The following is a 17,865-nucleotide window of genomic DNA, read 5'->3' on the forward strand; positions in this document are numbered from 1 at the left end:
CATTTGACCTCCCGGCCCACCACACTGGTCAGTGTAATTCAAATCCACCATCAAAGTCAAAGCAAATGTTACACCTAACGAAGAAACGATAGTGCAGGATTTAGGTGTAGACCTTTGGAGGGTCCTGTGAGAAGTTCTGTTATCAGGCCTGACGCTCCATCAAAAAAAGGATTAATTACCCGCAGGGGTCTTTTTGGACTTGGAGTCGTTTGGGCAGAAATTCTGTTCTTTTTCGGCACAGTTAAAAGAAATAAAAATCTATTGAAACCAAACAGGATTATGGATGAAAGCTTTTGTCCGGCCGGGCTGTTGTGGGATTTGTACGGCGATGATTATAGAAATAAGAACCTCTTACATGTTCAGGATTTTTATATGAAGTGATTAGAAGTTATCCAAAATAATACATAAATCCAAGTAACATCAAAGTGGGAAATTCATTCAAAACCAGAAAATTCGGATGTTAATACCTTCAGCGGGGCCGGATGCTGAGATCTGTATGATGTGACCCACATGGCCGTCTACTATATGGTGAAGACTTCATTACAAGGCACTTTGTAGCTCAGTTTTTTCGATTGCTGTGTCAAAGAGTGTGTATTTTGGGGGAGAAAAGGAATAAAGACAATGTCAACAGATCATCAGAGGATCCTCCATCAGGCCAAGACTCTCACCCAATACTGGACCACAAATCAGTAGGAGACAACAACCCAACTGAGAGGCTATTAGAGTCTGTTTACTTGGGGTTAATGGAGGTCACACCATATAAATTATTTAATCTGGCGGGTCCAAGGAACCATAGTCCAGTACTACATCGCAGACATGGATTATATTGTAGGCAGTTTGAACGGCCGTCCAAGGCCCATGGCCACTCGATCCATTCAACAAGTTTGATCCTGCCCTTTAGAGATTTTAAGGAAGGGGCATCCAGGACTGTGCCCCTCATACATCTGTGCCCTCTACCAACACACATGTATACAAGAGCCCTACTTGGACCTTTAAAGGTCTTCAAAAGGTCCGTAAACTGCACCACCTTCCTCGTAATGCTTAACTTTTTGAAAACTTGATTTGCAAACGCATTCTGATCATCTAGGATCCCTTTAACCAACAGTCCCAAAATAGTTGAAGTTATGAGATGTTGTTAGGAATCAAATTAAGAAAAACATTACTGAATTCAAACCCATAAAGATGCTGCTGGCCAGTGTTTTGGTGGATCTAAACATAGAACTATGGGGCAGATTTACTTACCCGGTCCATTCGCGATCCAGCGGCGCGTTCTCTGCGGTGGATTTAGGTCTTCCGGTGATTCACTAAGGCAGTGCTGCTGCACTGAAGAGCATCGGAACGCACTGGAGTTCACGATCTATTGCTGAGTGAAGGTAAGCACGTGTCCCGCAACACTTTTTTTTTTTTAAAATGCGGCAGTTTCTCTGAATCCGTCGGGTTTCAGTTCGGCCACGCCCCCCCCCCCCATTTCCGTTGCGTGCATGCCGGTGCCGATGCGCCACAATCTGATCGCGTGCGCCACAACCCGGGGCAATACAGGGAAAATCGGCGCAAATCAGAAATATTCGGGTAACACGTCGGGAAAACGCGAATCGGGCCCTTAGTAAATGACCCCCTATGGGTCCTCCATGTGAGATAGAGACATTTGCAACTTTTTGACCAGAAATGTCATCTTCTTGGCCAAGACCCAACAAGGAGAGGATGCAAAATACATTAAAATAGTATATCCCCTTTCTATAAGACCCTACAGTGCACGTCCAAGCCGATATGCAATCTGTTGACCGTCATACGTCGTGTTCTCCTAAAATAACCTGACGGCCTCAATCAGCGACTCGTCAGCAAACAGCCAAGGAGTTGAAAGTTTTCTATAATCTCTAGCAAAATCCCCCAAAGTCTTCTCCATTTCAGATGACTATTGATGTGTTGTGATGGAGCGCGGCTCGTGAGTCATCTCCTCCGCCCGCGCCCATATTGAATTATTATCCCCCAGCTAGATATTGGATTCTCCTAAATTACAAAACCTCAAACATGGAGAATCTAGGAAGCACGGATTCATTGACAAGTTTTTATGCAGAGTCCAGAGAATTTCAACATTTTTGGATTTACTCTATTTTTTGTTGTTTTAGGTTTATCTATATATATATAATTTTTCCTCGAGAACTTTTACGTTTCACACCAAAGGTTTTCATGTTTGTAGAACTTCAATAGAAATGTGGACGTTGACCATCCCTGGAGGAGGACTTCTGGAGATCTTTTCTTGTACAGGCCAATCTCTTTGATCTACTGTAGGTCCTCTTTGACCGTGAAGCTTCAAGTGTACCTCAACTTTGATGATATATTTATAAAAGGACTCTGCCAGGATATGGGGCACATAGAAACTAAACATACGGGAAGGTTCCTGCATCATAAGGTTGACTTTTTTTTGTGAAAATCCATGACAAAAAATGCTGAGAAAGCTACATAGTTTTTTTTATATGCAAATTAGCATTTAGTTGAATTGTGGGTGTGGCTGTGTGGTGAAGTGCACCCTCCCTTGCCCAGTTTTATGACCCACCGCCTCCCACTAAGCCTTAGTGACAGTAATTTATTTGCTACTTGGATGCGGTTTAATGCACAGAGCACAGCAGTGTGAGAATATCCAGTATTGCATTAGAAAACAGACACATTGGGGCTTATTTACTAAGAGTCCCGTGACCGCCTTTTCATCGGGTTTTCCGTCTTTTCAGGGAGCAAGCCGCCAGGACAGGTATTTAGAAGGGAATTGTGTCACACGCGATCGGATTTTGGCACAATCACGGCGGCTTCCATACAAATCAGGGGGAGGGCCGTCGGACGATCCGACAGATTCAGACAAACCGCGGGATTTAACCTTGAAATTGTGTCACAAGACAATGCACTTACATGCACCAGGAAGAAGAAGGTGAACTCCGGGGACCTGAGCGGGGAAGCGACACGTGCAGGATATCTGGTGCACGATCTTAGTGAATCGCGGCAGAGTTCATCCTCGTTGGACATTCCAGATCGGGGATCGCGCAGGGACCAGGTCAGTAAACGAGCCCCATTTTTCTCAGTCCTGCTACTATTAAAGACCAACACAAAGGTAGGATTACACAGATCTTCAGGGACAATAGAGAGAACAGAGCACAGCAGTGTGAGGATCTCAGCTATTGCACTCGCAGAAGCTATTATCCTGGAATATAAATCCATTTTCACAGTCCTGCAGCTACTAACAACACAAAGTTCTATAAGTGGTATGAGGGTTTTATTTCAGCATTAAACTGGGTGCAACTCCTGGCACCCTTACCGATCATCTGATTTGCACAAAGAACAGAATTGGAAGTAGACAGCTGCCTCCATTTTTAGTGCCCATCAAAGCTTCATCCGACTCCACGGATCAGCTGTCACCGATCATTGATCTTCACATACAGGTCATTAAGTATGAGCGGACCCGAGTTCACAGAGAACGGCCAAACCCAACAAGACCAGTCCGACTGGCTGCCAGTGTTTAATTGGTTGGTTGGAAGGGGGGGATGGGGGTATCCCAAACACGTTGGAGTTCGGTTCATTATTAATTTAGGGTCAGAAAACTCCTTAAAGTGTCAAGATCACTGACGTGCAAGATTTCCACCGTACCAGGGCACCTGCCCAAATTTTGTCGAAAACAACCCCCCTGCTGATAATTCTCAGCTTTTAGAACGACGCACAATACCTGTTGTCAGAGATTGACGATTGACAAATCTTCCCGGAGAATAAGTCATCAGCGCTTTGTTATAAGGCGAAGACGTGTGACACCACAACAATTACATTTCAGCTAATTGTTATATAATAACAACAACTACGTCAGATAATGTGTTTATAATGGTTCATTCCTAGAGGTTATCCACATACTCACACAGAAGTGCACCCTGGGAGATGACTCTGCTACTTCTGTAACCCTCATTCTGTCTTATATCTGAATTACACAGCTTGGTAGTGTATGAAGCCAGCCACAAACTTCATATAGCTGTCATAGACGACCATGATCAGATCATCCGAGCATGGACATGTTCCTTAAAGGGGTTGTCCAGAGTTTGAAAAAGATGGATTCTTTCTTCCAAAACCAGCACCGGACCATGAATAGTGTGCGACATTTCAAATGTGCTCCATTTATTTCTATACATCTAAGCTGCAATACTGTGAGGGATGATACTGTTTTTGGAAAAGTCGGACAACTTCTTTAAAGAAAAATCTTGCACCAGGATGATGGTTTGTAAACCAAGCCCACTGACATACTCCTGTGTGCTCCCTCTGGGAGGATCTGCTCTTCTGTTAGCTTCTTATTCCCTGTTTTTTTTTTTTCTTTACAAAAAAAAGCTTTTAAATTATGCAAATAAACCTAAGGGGCTCCAAGCTCCATAGGTGTTAATGGAGCCTGGAGCTCCTCAGGCTAATTTGCATAATTTTTAAACCATTTTGACTTAAAAACAAGGGTATAAGAAGTTAAAAGAAGAGTGGATCCTGCCAGAGAGGGCACACACCAGTATGTCAGGGTGCTTGGTTTACAATCCTTTGTCCTGGTGGTAGATGTCCTTTAAGGGTAGAAGGGAACACACCGCTAATCTTACAAGAATAAAATGATTGGAAATACTGTAAGTAGAGATAAGTGGACCCGATGAACGTATGCTGCACAAACCGGACATAATACCGGATCGGCAGCTGAATAGCCAATGCGACAAATGGACGACCCTTTCAACTAGCCATGGCTATGATTGGATCACACCGTGAAACCTGAACAACGGGTCTGCTCATTCCCAATTGTAATCCAACTACAAGGTTCTTTTCAGTCAACCTCAGTCTTGAAGGTCCCTATTTAGTGGCCTCTTAATTTCCATCAACTTTGCAATTACCTGTTCCAAAAAGTTGGATCTTCCCAAAAAGAACCCATAATCAGATAAATCTTTTCTCTGATCATTTGAGCAACAAGACGAAGACAAGTAACAATTAAGCAAGATCCAAAAGATGGTAAAGACATAAGAATCCTGTGGTCAACAGGCAAAAATTGAAGGTTCTTGATGAGATCACTCGTGAGATTGGATCATTAACTTATCTTCGATATTTTACTGCACCGTTTTCAATCTAATAGTCATGGTACATGTTCCATTTAGAACTCGAAATTCAACTAGGACCAAATCAACAGTGGTCAGATTGACCTAAAACTTGTGAAGGACACTATCTCCTAGTACTTCTTTCAACCCCTTTCCATCTCCTAAATCCAAGAAAATGCACGGCCAGTGGTACCAGCTCTCAGATCCTGTATTTATGATCCTGGATAACCAACTCGTACAGCAGGAGAAATCCCTTAGGTCAGTGATGGCGAACCTTTTAGAGATCGAGTGCCCAAAATGAGACCCAAAACACACCAGCTTTTCCCAAAGTGCCAACACAGCAATTTAGGCAGTAACAAACTTATTGCTTCCAGAATCTTTGAGCTCCAATCCGACCCTGTCCACATATTCTCACTCTTCGGACAGGACCAATCAGCACAGGATGGATCACTTTAAAACAGCAGGGCACTACTTGGACTGCAAGAGACAGAAGGAAGGTGCCATGTCTGGCAAACTCTGAGACAGCCCGCGTGCCCACAGAGAGGTCTCTGAGTGCCATCTCTGGCACCAGTGCCATAGGTTCGCCACCACTGCCCTAGGTTCTCGAGAGTCATCCTGTTGAACCTTCCTTAGATCATTAAAGGGTGAGGCCAGCGACCATAGTCCAATTATTCCTGGTCAAAAGTGAATTGGGTGGAACAGGTCAAATATAATTTTTGGGAAATTTGTAACAAATTTGGTTCTAGACCCAACTCGAACTCAACGCACCTTAGGGTAGGTCAGAAAACTGGCACACTATCCAAAAGGTTGACCAATTTTTGGCTGTCAGTATCAGGGTGGCTTCATGAAACTCGGTGGTACTAGGAGCCTATCATCTAAAAGAATTAGATGCACAGGAAACGTACAAGCATAGTAAGCGGGATTAGACAAGGAGCATGGGAGTAATGAGAATTACGGGATGTCAATTATGTTCCCAAAATTCCCACGATGACCACATAGGAAGTCCCAATGGATGGAGGCAAATAAGATGACAGCAGGTCGAGACATTGTAATTTTGGATGCTCCATGGAGTGATTCATCTTGCTTCCCATTATCAGTTCTATGGCTAAGGATGAGTCTCGTTTTCCAGGTTATTTCTTTTTTTGGGGGATGTTGTCAGTGTGATTGATGCTGCCCATCCTCTTCGTTCCCATCGATTGTGAGCAAACAGAAACACAATGGGGCGTTTTTCCCTCGTAGAAATGAGAAAACAATAAAGTCAACTTTTTTTTTTTTCTTTAAAACCATAACAGAGATTTCATCATTTCCCCCTACAGTTATAGATTTCTGATGCCAGGAACATAAAATGAATTGCACGCAGGTTCCTGCCGATTGTGTTCCCTATTATTCCATCTGAAGAAAAATAACACAAATAACCTCGTCGTCACCAGTTACCTCGAAGAGGGCAGGATGCAGAGAAACAAAGACATCAAGATCCCCCGGTGCAACTTTTTGAACTATTCTTATCCCTAAATGCCTCTTCAGACCTCTTTAGGACATTTTTGGGCAATCCATGTACATGTGGATTGCCGGTTCGCCCCGTTTTCCCCAATGGATGTTGAAGAGGTCCTTCACTTACTCTACCAAGTTCAACCCTTTCCATTTTTTCATAGTTGTCATTTTGCCAATTGCAATCAAGTTGGATTTTTGTTTAGACCCCATTATTTCTCCGACGCTTGGGACCAGTGGGACCTACAGAATAACTTTTTAATTTGGGCCAACAGCTGTGCATGAGCACCCGTCAAAGGGGACCTCTCAGGACAGTTTGGGACACTAAAAGAACCCACAGGTCCTTATCACCAGTTGTTAGCCCATTATGGGCAATAACTAGAGCACCATACTTACCTAGAGATTACCTTCAGACTCAACTTTGGAGAATTTAGTGGAAGCACGGTGGTTCGGTGAAGCTGGAGATGTACACTTCAGATACGTTCATGGTGGAGCTACTCCAAACCACTGCCCTGGTGTCGAGAGCACCGCGCCCAGGTAGGTCTAAGAGTTTGTTTTCTTCACGTTGTCTAAGACAACAGACTCTTTGGGACAGTAGAACACTGGGCCATTTGGACATGTGGGATGTTTAGTGTTCAAAGATTTAATCTTATTGGTTAAAGGCCTTCCTAAAGAACCAGAATAACCCCAGAGGGGCCCCATTGGCTCATGTGCCACAACTAGCATTCGTTATGCGATAGTCACAACCCCCATAACTTTCCCAAAATTCTCCAGGACCACTGTTAGATCTTCATTCCTAATTCCATATGGAAGTCTGGAAAGCACCGTGGAATACATAGGCACATAGGAAATAATGCCTCAAGTTGGAAGCTCCTGGAACCTCAGTACCCATATCCACGTATACTGTAACCTTACACAATGGGGCTCATTTACTAAGGGTCCAAATTGCTAATTTTTGTCCGGTTTCACAAATATTTCCAATTTGCGCCGAATTGCCCCGGGATTTTGCTGCACGATATCGGATTGTGGGGCATCGGCGCCGGCTTTCACGCAACAGAAATCGGGGGGCGTGGCCGTCGGAAAACCTGATGGATTTGGAAAAACCGCACAACAGCACTCACATACACCGGGACGAAGAAGGTGAGCTCCGGCGCAGCGCAGCACGACCTTAGTGAATCCCGGTAGAACCCGAATCAACGTCGGACAATGCACCGCGGAATGGACAGGGTAACTAAATGTGCCCCAATGTACTACAAGATTTATGGCAAATACAATATCTAGGGTTGCAGATTTACTCAGAGCCTCTGACTATAATTTTATATACAGTATTAAAAGAAATCTAGCATCAAAATCAAGCAAGTATAAACCAATGGACACTTACCCATAGATCTAGGCACCGGGGCTGTGATGATATTCTTAAATCTGCTATCCATGCCTTCTTTCTAAAATCAACTAGTAAAATGATGCAACTGAGGTTTTGCACCACGATGCAAAACAGCTTCACCGGCTGTTACACGGTCTCATCCACCCTGTAACAGCCTTCGAAGCTACAGCATGGAGCGGCTCTGATAATACCCAGAGCCCTTTTGAATCATTAGCATCATTTTAGAAAAAGGGAGGTCATGGGCTATAAATATAAGAAGATTACCACAGTCTTGGTGCCTGGATCTATGAGTAGGTGCCTTGGTTTATTAGACTTGATTTTGGATGGTAGATTTCGTTTAAACTCTTCACATGGGGAAAGACACACCACGTGGCTCCCTGAGGCCTGCTTGGCATGGGAATGACCACCTCTTTCACATGCTAATAGTTTGAGGCTTCACAAATTTCTGCACTATACAGAGTCCAGGGCCGGCTCCAGCACTGGTCATACCTGGGTAAGTGCCGGGGGCCCAGAGCAGTTTGGGGGGGGGGGGGCCCACATAAGGCTGTACATAAGGAATCCATGGAGTTGAGATGGGCTGGATCTAATGAATACATAAGGGGTGAGAGGGGAGGGTTATATAAAAAAATAAAAAAAACAGGGGCTGTTGGGATGATAAACTAGTTACTGAATTTAATGCCGCCACGTGAGTTCACTGCAAAAGGGCCCACTGAGGCTCTGTCGCCCAGGGGCCTACTGAAACCTGGAGCCGACTCAGAGTCGTATATCCCCAGTACAGCCAATCAAAAAATAGCCAAACTATCGAAATTAAGGAATGTAAAAAAAAAAAACCTTATTTTTTGGTAACCTCAAAAAACCTCAAAAATTATTAAGCATTTCAGATTAATTGTTTTTTCCTTTGTTGCGGTTGTTGGCTTTCCCTTTTAATTGATACTCCCAATAAAATGGGTAGTGAAGAGCCGTTACTAAAGATATCACATCTCGCACCTCTGCCAAAAAGATCCTGATAAACTGCAGACGCCTGACAAGAAAAACCCGAATCCAGACTAGAAAAATAAATATTTACCCCTGTAAAGAAGTCTTTGTAGTCATCAGCAAGAAATGTGCAAACAGCAATTTATTTTATCTGGACAGAGTCGCTGTTGACATTTCTTCTCGCTAATTCGAGGAATTTAAAAAAAAAAATTTTTGAAAGAGCAAAAATTTATTTGAAAAAAGCCAAAAAAAGGGGTCACCCCTCTTACTCATAGACACAAACAAATCCTATAAATACACAGAGGATCGCAAGAGGCGTCCAGATGGATCGACTTTCTTCCTTGAAATCATCGATATTCCCGTCATAAGTCGGGGAAGTCCAGAAACTTGCAAATTATTTTTGCAAAAAACAAAAAGAAAAATCTAATTTTAACCCGTACAGACCAAACGTGCCTAAATATTTCAGGATCTTTTATATACAGACAGTCCCCGGGTTACGTACAAGAAAGGGTCCGGAGGTTTGTTCTTAAGTTGAATTTGTATGTAAGTCGAAACTGTATATTTTATAATTGTAGATCCAGACAAAAAAAAAAATTTTTGGCTCCAGTGACAATTGGAGTTTCAACATTTTTTGCTGTAATGGGACTAAGGATTATGAATAAAGCTTCATTACAGACACCTCACAGCTGATCATTGCAGTCTGGGACTATAGACTTCACCAGAGGTCAGAGGGGTCTGTCTGTAACTATGGGTTGCCTGTAAGTCGGGTGTCCTTAAGTAGGGGACCGCCTGTATTCATCATATGATTTTCCATTACCAAGAACTGGTATTTAGGACCATGGAGGAACCATCTCCCTTTAGAGGTTACTCCCCAAATCTTGAAACCAGAGGCCTTCGATTCCTTGAAGAGTCGCCAAATGGAGCATTCGGATTTTGATCCGTTTATAAAAAATTATGGACATCAGATTGACCGGGGATCATGATTGGAGGAAGGCGCCGTGATCTGGTGGATCTCTCCAGTTCTGCGTTACATTACACACTCTTCATGAATAGACAATGTGTAATACCAGATTCCTCCTTTAGGGGTGCTGCAGGAAAATTCAACAGTCAGATTTCCTCAGATTCCAGATAATCATTGTGGGCTAAAGCCAGATTCTACCACTGTGGGACTTAATGGTTTGGCTTGGGGCTGGATTTATCCATAGAAAATTGACCGATTTTTACCCTTTGACCCCTTTATAGGTATCTGCAGGTCACTAGGTCAGTTCCATCATATGATCTCGGAGGTAGGTGACAGAGATAGCAGTAGAAGCCAGATAACATCATGGAAAGGAGAATTCAGGTATGGTTCATAGTCAGGTCATCGGTTGGGACAGACAAGCCAAGGTCAAGACTGGAGATTGGACAAAGGCAGAGGAACAAAGTTGCAGAACAGAATCATGGGACACTGCTGTCAAGAAACAGGAAATGGCCAGCTGGGAACCCTTAGCTCAGGCACCCGAATCATGGCACACTGCTGTCAAGAAACAGGAAATAGCTGGCTGGGAACCCTTAGCTCAGGCACCCGAATCATGGGAAACTGCTGTCAAGAAACAGGAAATAGCCAGCTGGGAACCCTTAGCTCAGGCACCAGAATCATGGGACATTGCTGTCAAGAAACAGGAAATAGCCAGCTGGGAACCCTTAGCTCAGGCACCAGAATCATGGGAAACTGCTGTCAAGAAACAGGAAATAGCCAGCTGGGAACCCTTAGCTCAGGCACCAGAATCATGGGAAACTGCTGTCAAGAAACAGGAAATAGCCGTCTGGGAACCCTTAGCTCAGGCACCAGAATCATGGGACACTGCTGTCAAGACACAGGAAATAGCCAGCTGGGAACCCTTAGCTCAGGCACCAGAATCATGGGACATTGCTGTCAAGAAACAGGAAATAGCCAGCTGGGAACCCTTAGCTCAGGCACCAGAATCATGGGACACTGCTGTCAAGACACAGGAAATAGCCAGCTGGGAACCCTTAGCTCAGGCACCAGAATCATGGGACATTGCTGTCAAGAAAAAGGAAATAGCCAGCTGGGAACCCTTAGCTCAGGCACCAGAATCATGGGACATTGCTGTCAAGAAACAGGAAATAGCCAGCTGGGAACCCTTAGCTCAGGCACCTTCCAGGCGTGTTATATAACCAGGGTCATTAGGGCAATGTTACTCCAGTGGGTGCACTGCCCTTCAACTCTTAGCGATGCACTGCACATGCCTGAGGGAAGGAAAAGGGAACGGCCAAGAAATAGGGAGAGACAACAGTCAGTGTCTGACTGTAGGCGGGGTCAAGACCCTGAAACCCACTTTAATAGGGATTGGAAACCCCCAGTCTGTAAGGGCAATTAAAGGAAATCTACCATCAAAATCCATCCTGATAAACCAGGGACATTACTCATAGATCCAGGCACCAGGACTGTGGTATCTTCTTATATGTATTACTCATGGCCTCCTTCCTTCCTTCTAACATCAACTTGTAAAATTATGCTTATGAGCCAGCAGGGCGTTACCAGAGCCCCTCCATGCTGTAGCTTCACAGGCTGTTACACTGTCTCCCCTTAAGCTACTCCTCCCACCTCCACCACCTCTCTCTGTCTGATATAATCTTAACACAGTGGGAGTGCTCCTGCACTGTGTGACAGCCTGTGAAGCTACTGCACTGAAAGGACTCTGGTAACATCCTCAGAGGCTTTCTGATTCATTAGCATAATTTAAAAAGTTGATGTTAAATGTAAGGAGGCCACGGATGACAAATGTAAGAAGATTACTACAGTCACGGTAAGTGTCCCCGTACTTAATTGTAATAATAGCGAAAGTTCTAGAACCTTTTAAATTAGTTAAAAAAAAAAAAAAAAACTACATAAAAAAAAGGGACACAGACTCGTTTTGACATTAAAAAATATAATTGATATGCAAGACATTTCATTGGATTGGAAATAAAGAGAGAATTATTTCCGGTTGAGTAGAATTTTTTTTTTCTTTTCTGACATGGCACAACCCTACAGTATCCCCCCTCCCCCCCGGACCCACCAACAAGAAGATCCATACAAGACTGCAGGCCAGAGGGATGGACCAGCCCTTCAGTAATAGAAAACATTACTATATGTCATGGGTGCCATGACCCCGCTGACCCCTTGCAATGCATTGTATGGCTGGTTTTTTCAGGGGGAGGGGAGAAAACAAAACACAAAATAAAACCAAAATCTGGGGGGGGGGGGGGGGTTTCTTATTCAAGGAGGAAAAATATATTGTGTGTAGGCAAAAAAAAAAAACCTTAAACAAAATTAAATGTGAGAAATAAGGGAGGTCGTGGCTACGAGGGGAGGGGTCTGAAAAAACTTTAACAAAAAAAAAAAAAGTTTAGGATAAAATTATAAATCACAGATTCTCTTCTTTTGATAGAAATTTCTGTGACCATCGATCCGTATGGGGTTCTTTTTGGTGGCAGGGACATCGATTTCTGCAAACCCCGTTAAGGATTCTCAAAAATCTGACTCTTAAAGGGAAGGTGTCAACAATTTTAACAAAGGAAACGGCAGGCGGTGTCATGTATTGTCCCTGGAGAGATGTGTAATCAGACCTTTGTGTGTGTGTGTTAGTAGCAGCAGGACTGTGATATATGGATTTATAGTCCAAGTGCACCGAGGGCGTGTCCTCACACTGCTGTGCTCTGTGCAGCCAAGTGTTAAGACACTGAATTCATGTGTAATCATACCTCTGTGTGTGTTGTTGGTTAGAACAGGACTACGAACATGGTTTTATATTCCAGGATTGTTGCTGGTCTTTGTGAACTGAGGGGGGTTGTACTCACACTGCTGTTCTATTAGATTTTTACATTGATCTGTTCAACAGTCTCACCCTTCTGCGTAGTAAAAGTTGTAGCATTTAACTAGGACCCTACAGCTTTGACTCATAGGGGAGGAGCTGTGTATAAGCTCAATGCAGAGAACTAGGAGCACAGCAGTGTGAGGCCATGACTCCAGTGCACAATTGTGGGATACAAGTCCAATTTTCACAGTCCTGCTGCTCCTAACAACATACAAAAAGGTATGATTGCTCTCTGCAGGAGGTGATAGGTATTGACCCTAGAGCACAGCAGTGTGAGAATATGCTCCCAGTGCACAATCGTGGAATACAAGTCCAATTTTCACAGTCCTGCTGCTACTACTAACAACATACACAAAAAGGTATCATTGCCCTCTGCAGGAGGAGATGGATATTGGCCCTAGAGAGATATGTAAAGAGCACAGCAGTGTGAGGATTGCTCCCAGTGCACTAAGAGAAGCTATAAGCCAAGCATACAAATCCATATTTCACAGTCCTGCTTCTACTAACAACATACTCAAAGGTATGATTGCTCTCTGCAGGAGGTGATAGATATTGGCCATGGCGAGATGTGTTAAGAGCACAGCAGCGTGAGAACATACCCCCAGTGCACAAGGAGAAGCTACAATCCTGAAATACAAATCCATATTTCACAGTCCTGCTTCTACCAACAACATATACAAAGTTGTAATTACTCATCTCTCCAGTGACAATAACCAACAATGACTGCAGAGGTCACAGCAGTGTGAGGACACCCCCCCAGTGCACAAGGAGAAGCCACAATCCTGAAATACAAATCCATATTTCACAGTCCTGCTTCTACTAACAACATACACAAAGGTCTGATTACACATCTCACCAGGGACTATACCTAGTCTGCATTGCCATTGCTGCTGACAGATTCCCTTACTGGCAGCCCAATGCATTGCAATCCCCCGTGTCTGTGATCGAGGGACTATTTTCTATATATCCTGAGGAGTAGATTGTACACAGAGGGCAATGGTCTGACCTTTAGTACCAGTCACGTGCCCGTACGAAAAAATAAACCTGCGCCATTCTGATTGGACGGGGCAGATTCGCCTCTGTAGTAGTAGTAGTAGTATACATTATATATATCTATATGCAGACAGTCATCTTTAAATTACTCCTCCATTAACCTCAGACACCGTTATCCTAGTGTATCATTAGCGTCCCCTGTTTCGGCCACCATAAAAACAACAAAAAAAAAAAAAATCTATATAAATCGATCTAACTACTTGGCTTTAAAATGAAACAAAATTGTTACTATTTATAAAAAAAAAAAAAAAAAAAAAAAAAAAATAATAATATATATTATATAGGAGGAGGTCATTTCTCACGCAGCCACTGCAGAATCATTGCGTAAAAAGGGGGGGAGGGGGTCCCCAAAAAAAAAAAAAAAATTTTTTTAAATATTCCAAAAAAAAATTCACCCTTTCACCAGCAAAACCCTATAAATATTTGCCACCGTACGTTACCCGGATCACACACACTCTTCCTTGCGAAAAACACAGACTGAAAAATCGGAAAAAAAAAAAACAGAACATAAATATTGTCGGAGGAAGGAAGGGGGGGAGGGGGGATCTACATAGAAAAAAAAAATCTAGTAGCACCTAGAACCAAAAAAAAAAAAAAAAATCTAGAATAAGAAAAACCTAAATTGCTATAAACCCATACGGCAGCAAAAATGGGTGAAAAATTAAAAAAAAAAAAAAAAATCCCATTCTGGTTAGACGCATTGTGAAACTCCTGCACCGTCAAAAGAGGCGGCGGTGGCAGCGCAGGGGTTAAAGGCCAAGAGAAACAATATGGAGTCCAGTTTTCCCAGTCCCGTGATGCGTTTCTATGGGATTACGCCGCCGCCCCCCCCCGCGTCCTGTAGGAAGAAGAGTCCGTGCGCAGGAGGAGACAGGAGGAGGGTCGAGGGGAGGTCGTCGCTCGCTTCTCCTTACTCTCCCAGGACGAGTTTGACGAAGGACGACACATCAGTGTTCTTGGATGCGTGCAGCGTAAAGAACGGGTGTTGCTGCGGGGAAGAAACAGTTAACGTTAGATTTCAAATTTTGGGCAAATTTTTTATTATTTTTTTTTTTTAACCATTTACATTTATCGCTTGGTCATTTCTTACCGCGGCATCCAAGAGGTTTCACATGGGCGGATCTTCTTTAAGAGGAAACCTACCACCACGAATCTACCTATCAAGGTAGATCGGGTTGTAGGTACATCTATTGTACGTGAGGATAGTCCTGTTAAGGGCTAATCCTCGTGTCCTCTATCTTTTTATACCTTTTAGCCGGAGCTGAGGCTAAACGGCGCGGCTACTCCACACCCTTTGATCCTCCTACCCGCATATCTTCGGAGCTGCGCATCCTCGTCCACGAAGCCTGCCACCTGCGCATGCCCAGAACAGCAGGCCTGCAGCTGCCCCTCTTCACTACTCTGAAGCCCGTGCTACTGCGCATGCGCAGAGCGTCGCCTTGGAGGACTTGGGAAGAGATGCGAGTAGTAGGATCATAGAGGCTACTGGGGCGTGGAATAGCCGTGCCGTGTAGCCTCAGCTCCGGCTAAATGTTATAAAAAGATACAGGGGACGTGAGGATGAGCCCTTAAAAGAGTTATCCTCATGTCCAATAGAGGCACCTACCGCCCGATCCACCTTAGTAGATAGATCCGTGGTGGTAGGTTTCCTTTAAGACAATACTGAGGACAGGATGCCAGTGCCTGAAGATGACCCCCAGGAGCATTAGGCACTGTACATGACATTGCACTGTATATAAACCAGGGTCATATATTACGTAACCCCTTTAAGACCAAGCGTTTTTCACATTTCCGTTTTTTTCACTCCTTTCCTTCCACGAGATAGAACTTTTTGGTTATTTTCATGTACAAATCTATACGCTGGCTTTTTATATGCGAGACAAATACGGAGAAGCTGGAAAAAAAAAAAAGTTCCAAAAGGTTGGAATTGAACGGAACGGAAGAATGAAACTGAAGGTCGGACATGAGCAGTGTCTATGGCACTGATGGAAGTAGAATCCTCCGCTCAGCTCCAAAATTAATATAGATCTATATAATGGTTCTGCCCATTTAAATTGTACAATGGACCTCCGGTCCCGTGATCCTTGGGGGTCCCAACATGAGGGCCTCCACTGATCAGCAAGTTATCACAGTATTTAGTGGAGGTAAAACCTGGTGACAGGTTCCCTTTAATTACAGTGCAATGCAATCTTCAGTGCCTAATAGCCACATACTGAAGGTAGACCTGGCAGAGCCTTCTTTGGGCTCCCCCAATGGTATCCCGTGATCAGCTCCTCATGGGGTGCAGGGAGAAAAGCAAGGATCAGGCGCCTGAAACCATTCAGATGCTGCGGTAAGGAACGACAGAGGCATCTAAGGGGTTGTTATCATTGTATATTCCTCTCCCCAATAACTACACATCAACTACCTCCCATGCAGATTTATGTCTCCATAGTAAAGGCAGCAAAAAGAGTATTAAAAAAAAATAGCAATAAATAGGGAACAAACAAACACATAGTCTGTAGCCATGGGGATGCACAGGTTGCACGTAGGCGCTGGAGACACATGACAATATCATATATCACAACCCCGAATTTACTGGAGCAAAATAAAAATTGTATTAAAAAGTTTGTTTAAAACTCTCCGTCCTCACCATAAGCTCTGCATAAGTCGGACGCTCTTTGGAATTCTTCTTCAAGCTGCGAACACAAGAAAGTTAACATGAGACACACATCCGAAAAAAATCAAAAAAAGCCCCCAAAATGCACAATACAGGCCAGAGAAATGCCCACGTATGGGGTTATGGGGGGTATATAACAATGGGTTTCCGATGCTGGAGTTCCCCTTTAAATCTCCATTAACGATCATAAATGGATAAATAAGACCCCCCCCCATGACAGGACGCGTGAAGGGTCTGTGTCACAGCCGCATCCGTTCCGGCACAGCCTTGCCACTTCTCCGCGCTGGAATAAGTTACCCATCCTCCGTCAGGATGTTTCCTGTGATTGCTTCCGGCTCAGTGATCTTAGGGAAACTTTCCAGACAGACAATAGCAGGACAGGTCACACTAGTCCCGACCCGTAACACGTGAGCCGGCACACTAATAGCACCAAGGCCTGCGGGATTCCTGAAATCTGAGGGGAAACTGCCGGATGCACTTTTCCTGCTCCTTGTTAGTGGTAAACACATTGCTCACATTTACTGTATTATATTCGGTATAAATACGACACGTAAATAAGCCAAAAACAATAAAAATCGGTAAATGTGCTGAATGCTGCACCTCGTGATGACCATCCATCACAATCTAAATTCCGAATCAGAAAACAGCAAAAGGATACATTTACTTAAAAAAATACAAATACATCCCAAATGTGTTATAAATTTGTAACTAATGCTAATAAAAGTTACATTTGTAATCTTGATAAGTGTCATGTATCCGCTCGCTGTATTTAATAAGACGAGGTTTGGATTGGGATGGAGCAGAGGCTGATGGGACGCTCAGCGATCCTCTAAAAAAAAAAATCGGATTAATAAGGCCCGGAGTCTGCTCCGAAGCTGCGGCTCTTCCCATTGTACTGGGCTGTCAGGCAGAGCGGAGGATAGACAGACAGACACAGATAGAAAGAGATATATATAGAATATACAGGCGGTCCCCTACTTAAGAACATCCGACTTACATACGACCCCTAGTTACAAACGGACCTCTGGATGTTGGTAAGTTACTGCACTTTAGTCCTAGGCTACAATGATCAGCTGTAACAGTTATCACCGGTGTCTGTAATGAAGATTTATTACTAATTCTGGTTCTTATGACAATCCAACATTTCCAATTGTCACAGAGACCAAAAAAATTTTCTCTGGGGTTACAATTATAAAATATACAGTTCCCACTTACATACAAATTCAACTTAAGAACAAACCTACAGAACCCGAGGACCACCTGTATTTTAGTTTTTAATTTTAGATGAGAGGAATAGATTTTTAGTAAACAGATAAGAGACAGAGAATTGATAGACCCGTTACGGATGCCGCAGTCACACTC

General features: G+C 43.6%; 1 protein-coding gene across 1 annotated transcript in view; it reads right to left on the bottom strand.

Moving 5' to 3' along the window:
- Positions 1-11,880: 11,880 nt before the first annotated feature.
- Positions 11,881-17,865, bottom strand: part of MAP2K6 (mitogen-activated protein kinase kinase 6) — a 37,365-nt gene continuing 31,380 nt past the window's right edge. Inside the window, exons 11-12 of the mRNA XM_072112567.1 lie at positions 16,477-16,522; positions 11,881-14,832 (exon numbers count right to left, since the gene is read on the bottom strand). Coding sequence (XP_071968668.1) covers positions 14,755-14,832; positions 16,477-16,522 — 124 coding nt within the window. The 3' untranslated portion in view covers positions 11,881-14,754. The remainder of the gene's footprint in view (positions 14,833-16,476; positions 16,523-17,865) is intronic.

Source organism: Engystomops pustulosus, chromosome 6 (genome assembly GCF_040894005.1).
Source record: "Engystomops pustulosus chromosome 6, aEngPut4.maternal, whole genome shotgun sequence".
In the NCBI taxonomy this organism is placed as follows: Eukaryota; Metazoa; Chordata; class Amphibia; order Anura; family Leptodactylidae; genus Engystomops; species Engystomops pustulosus.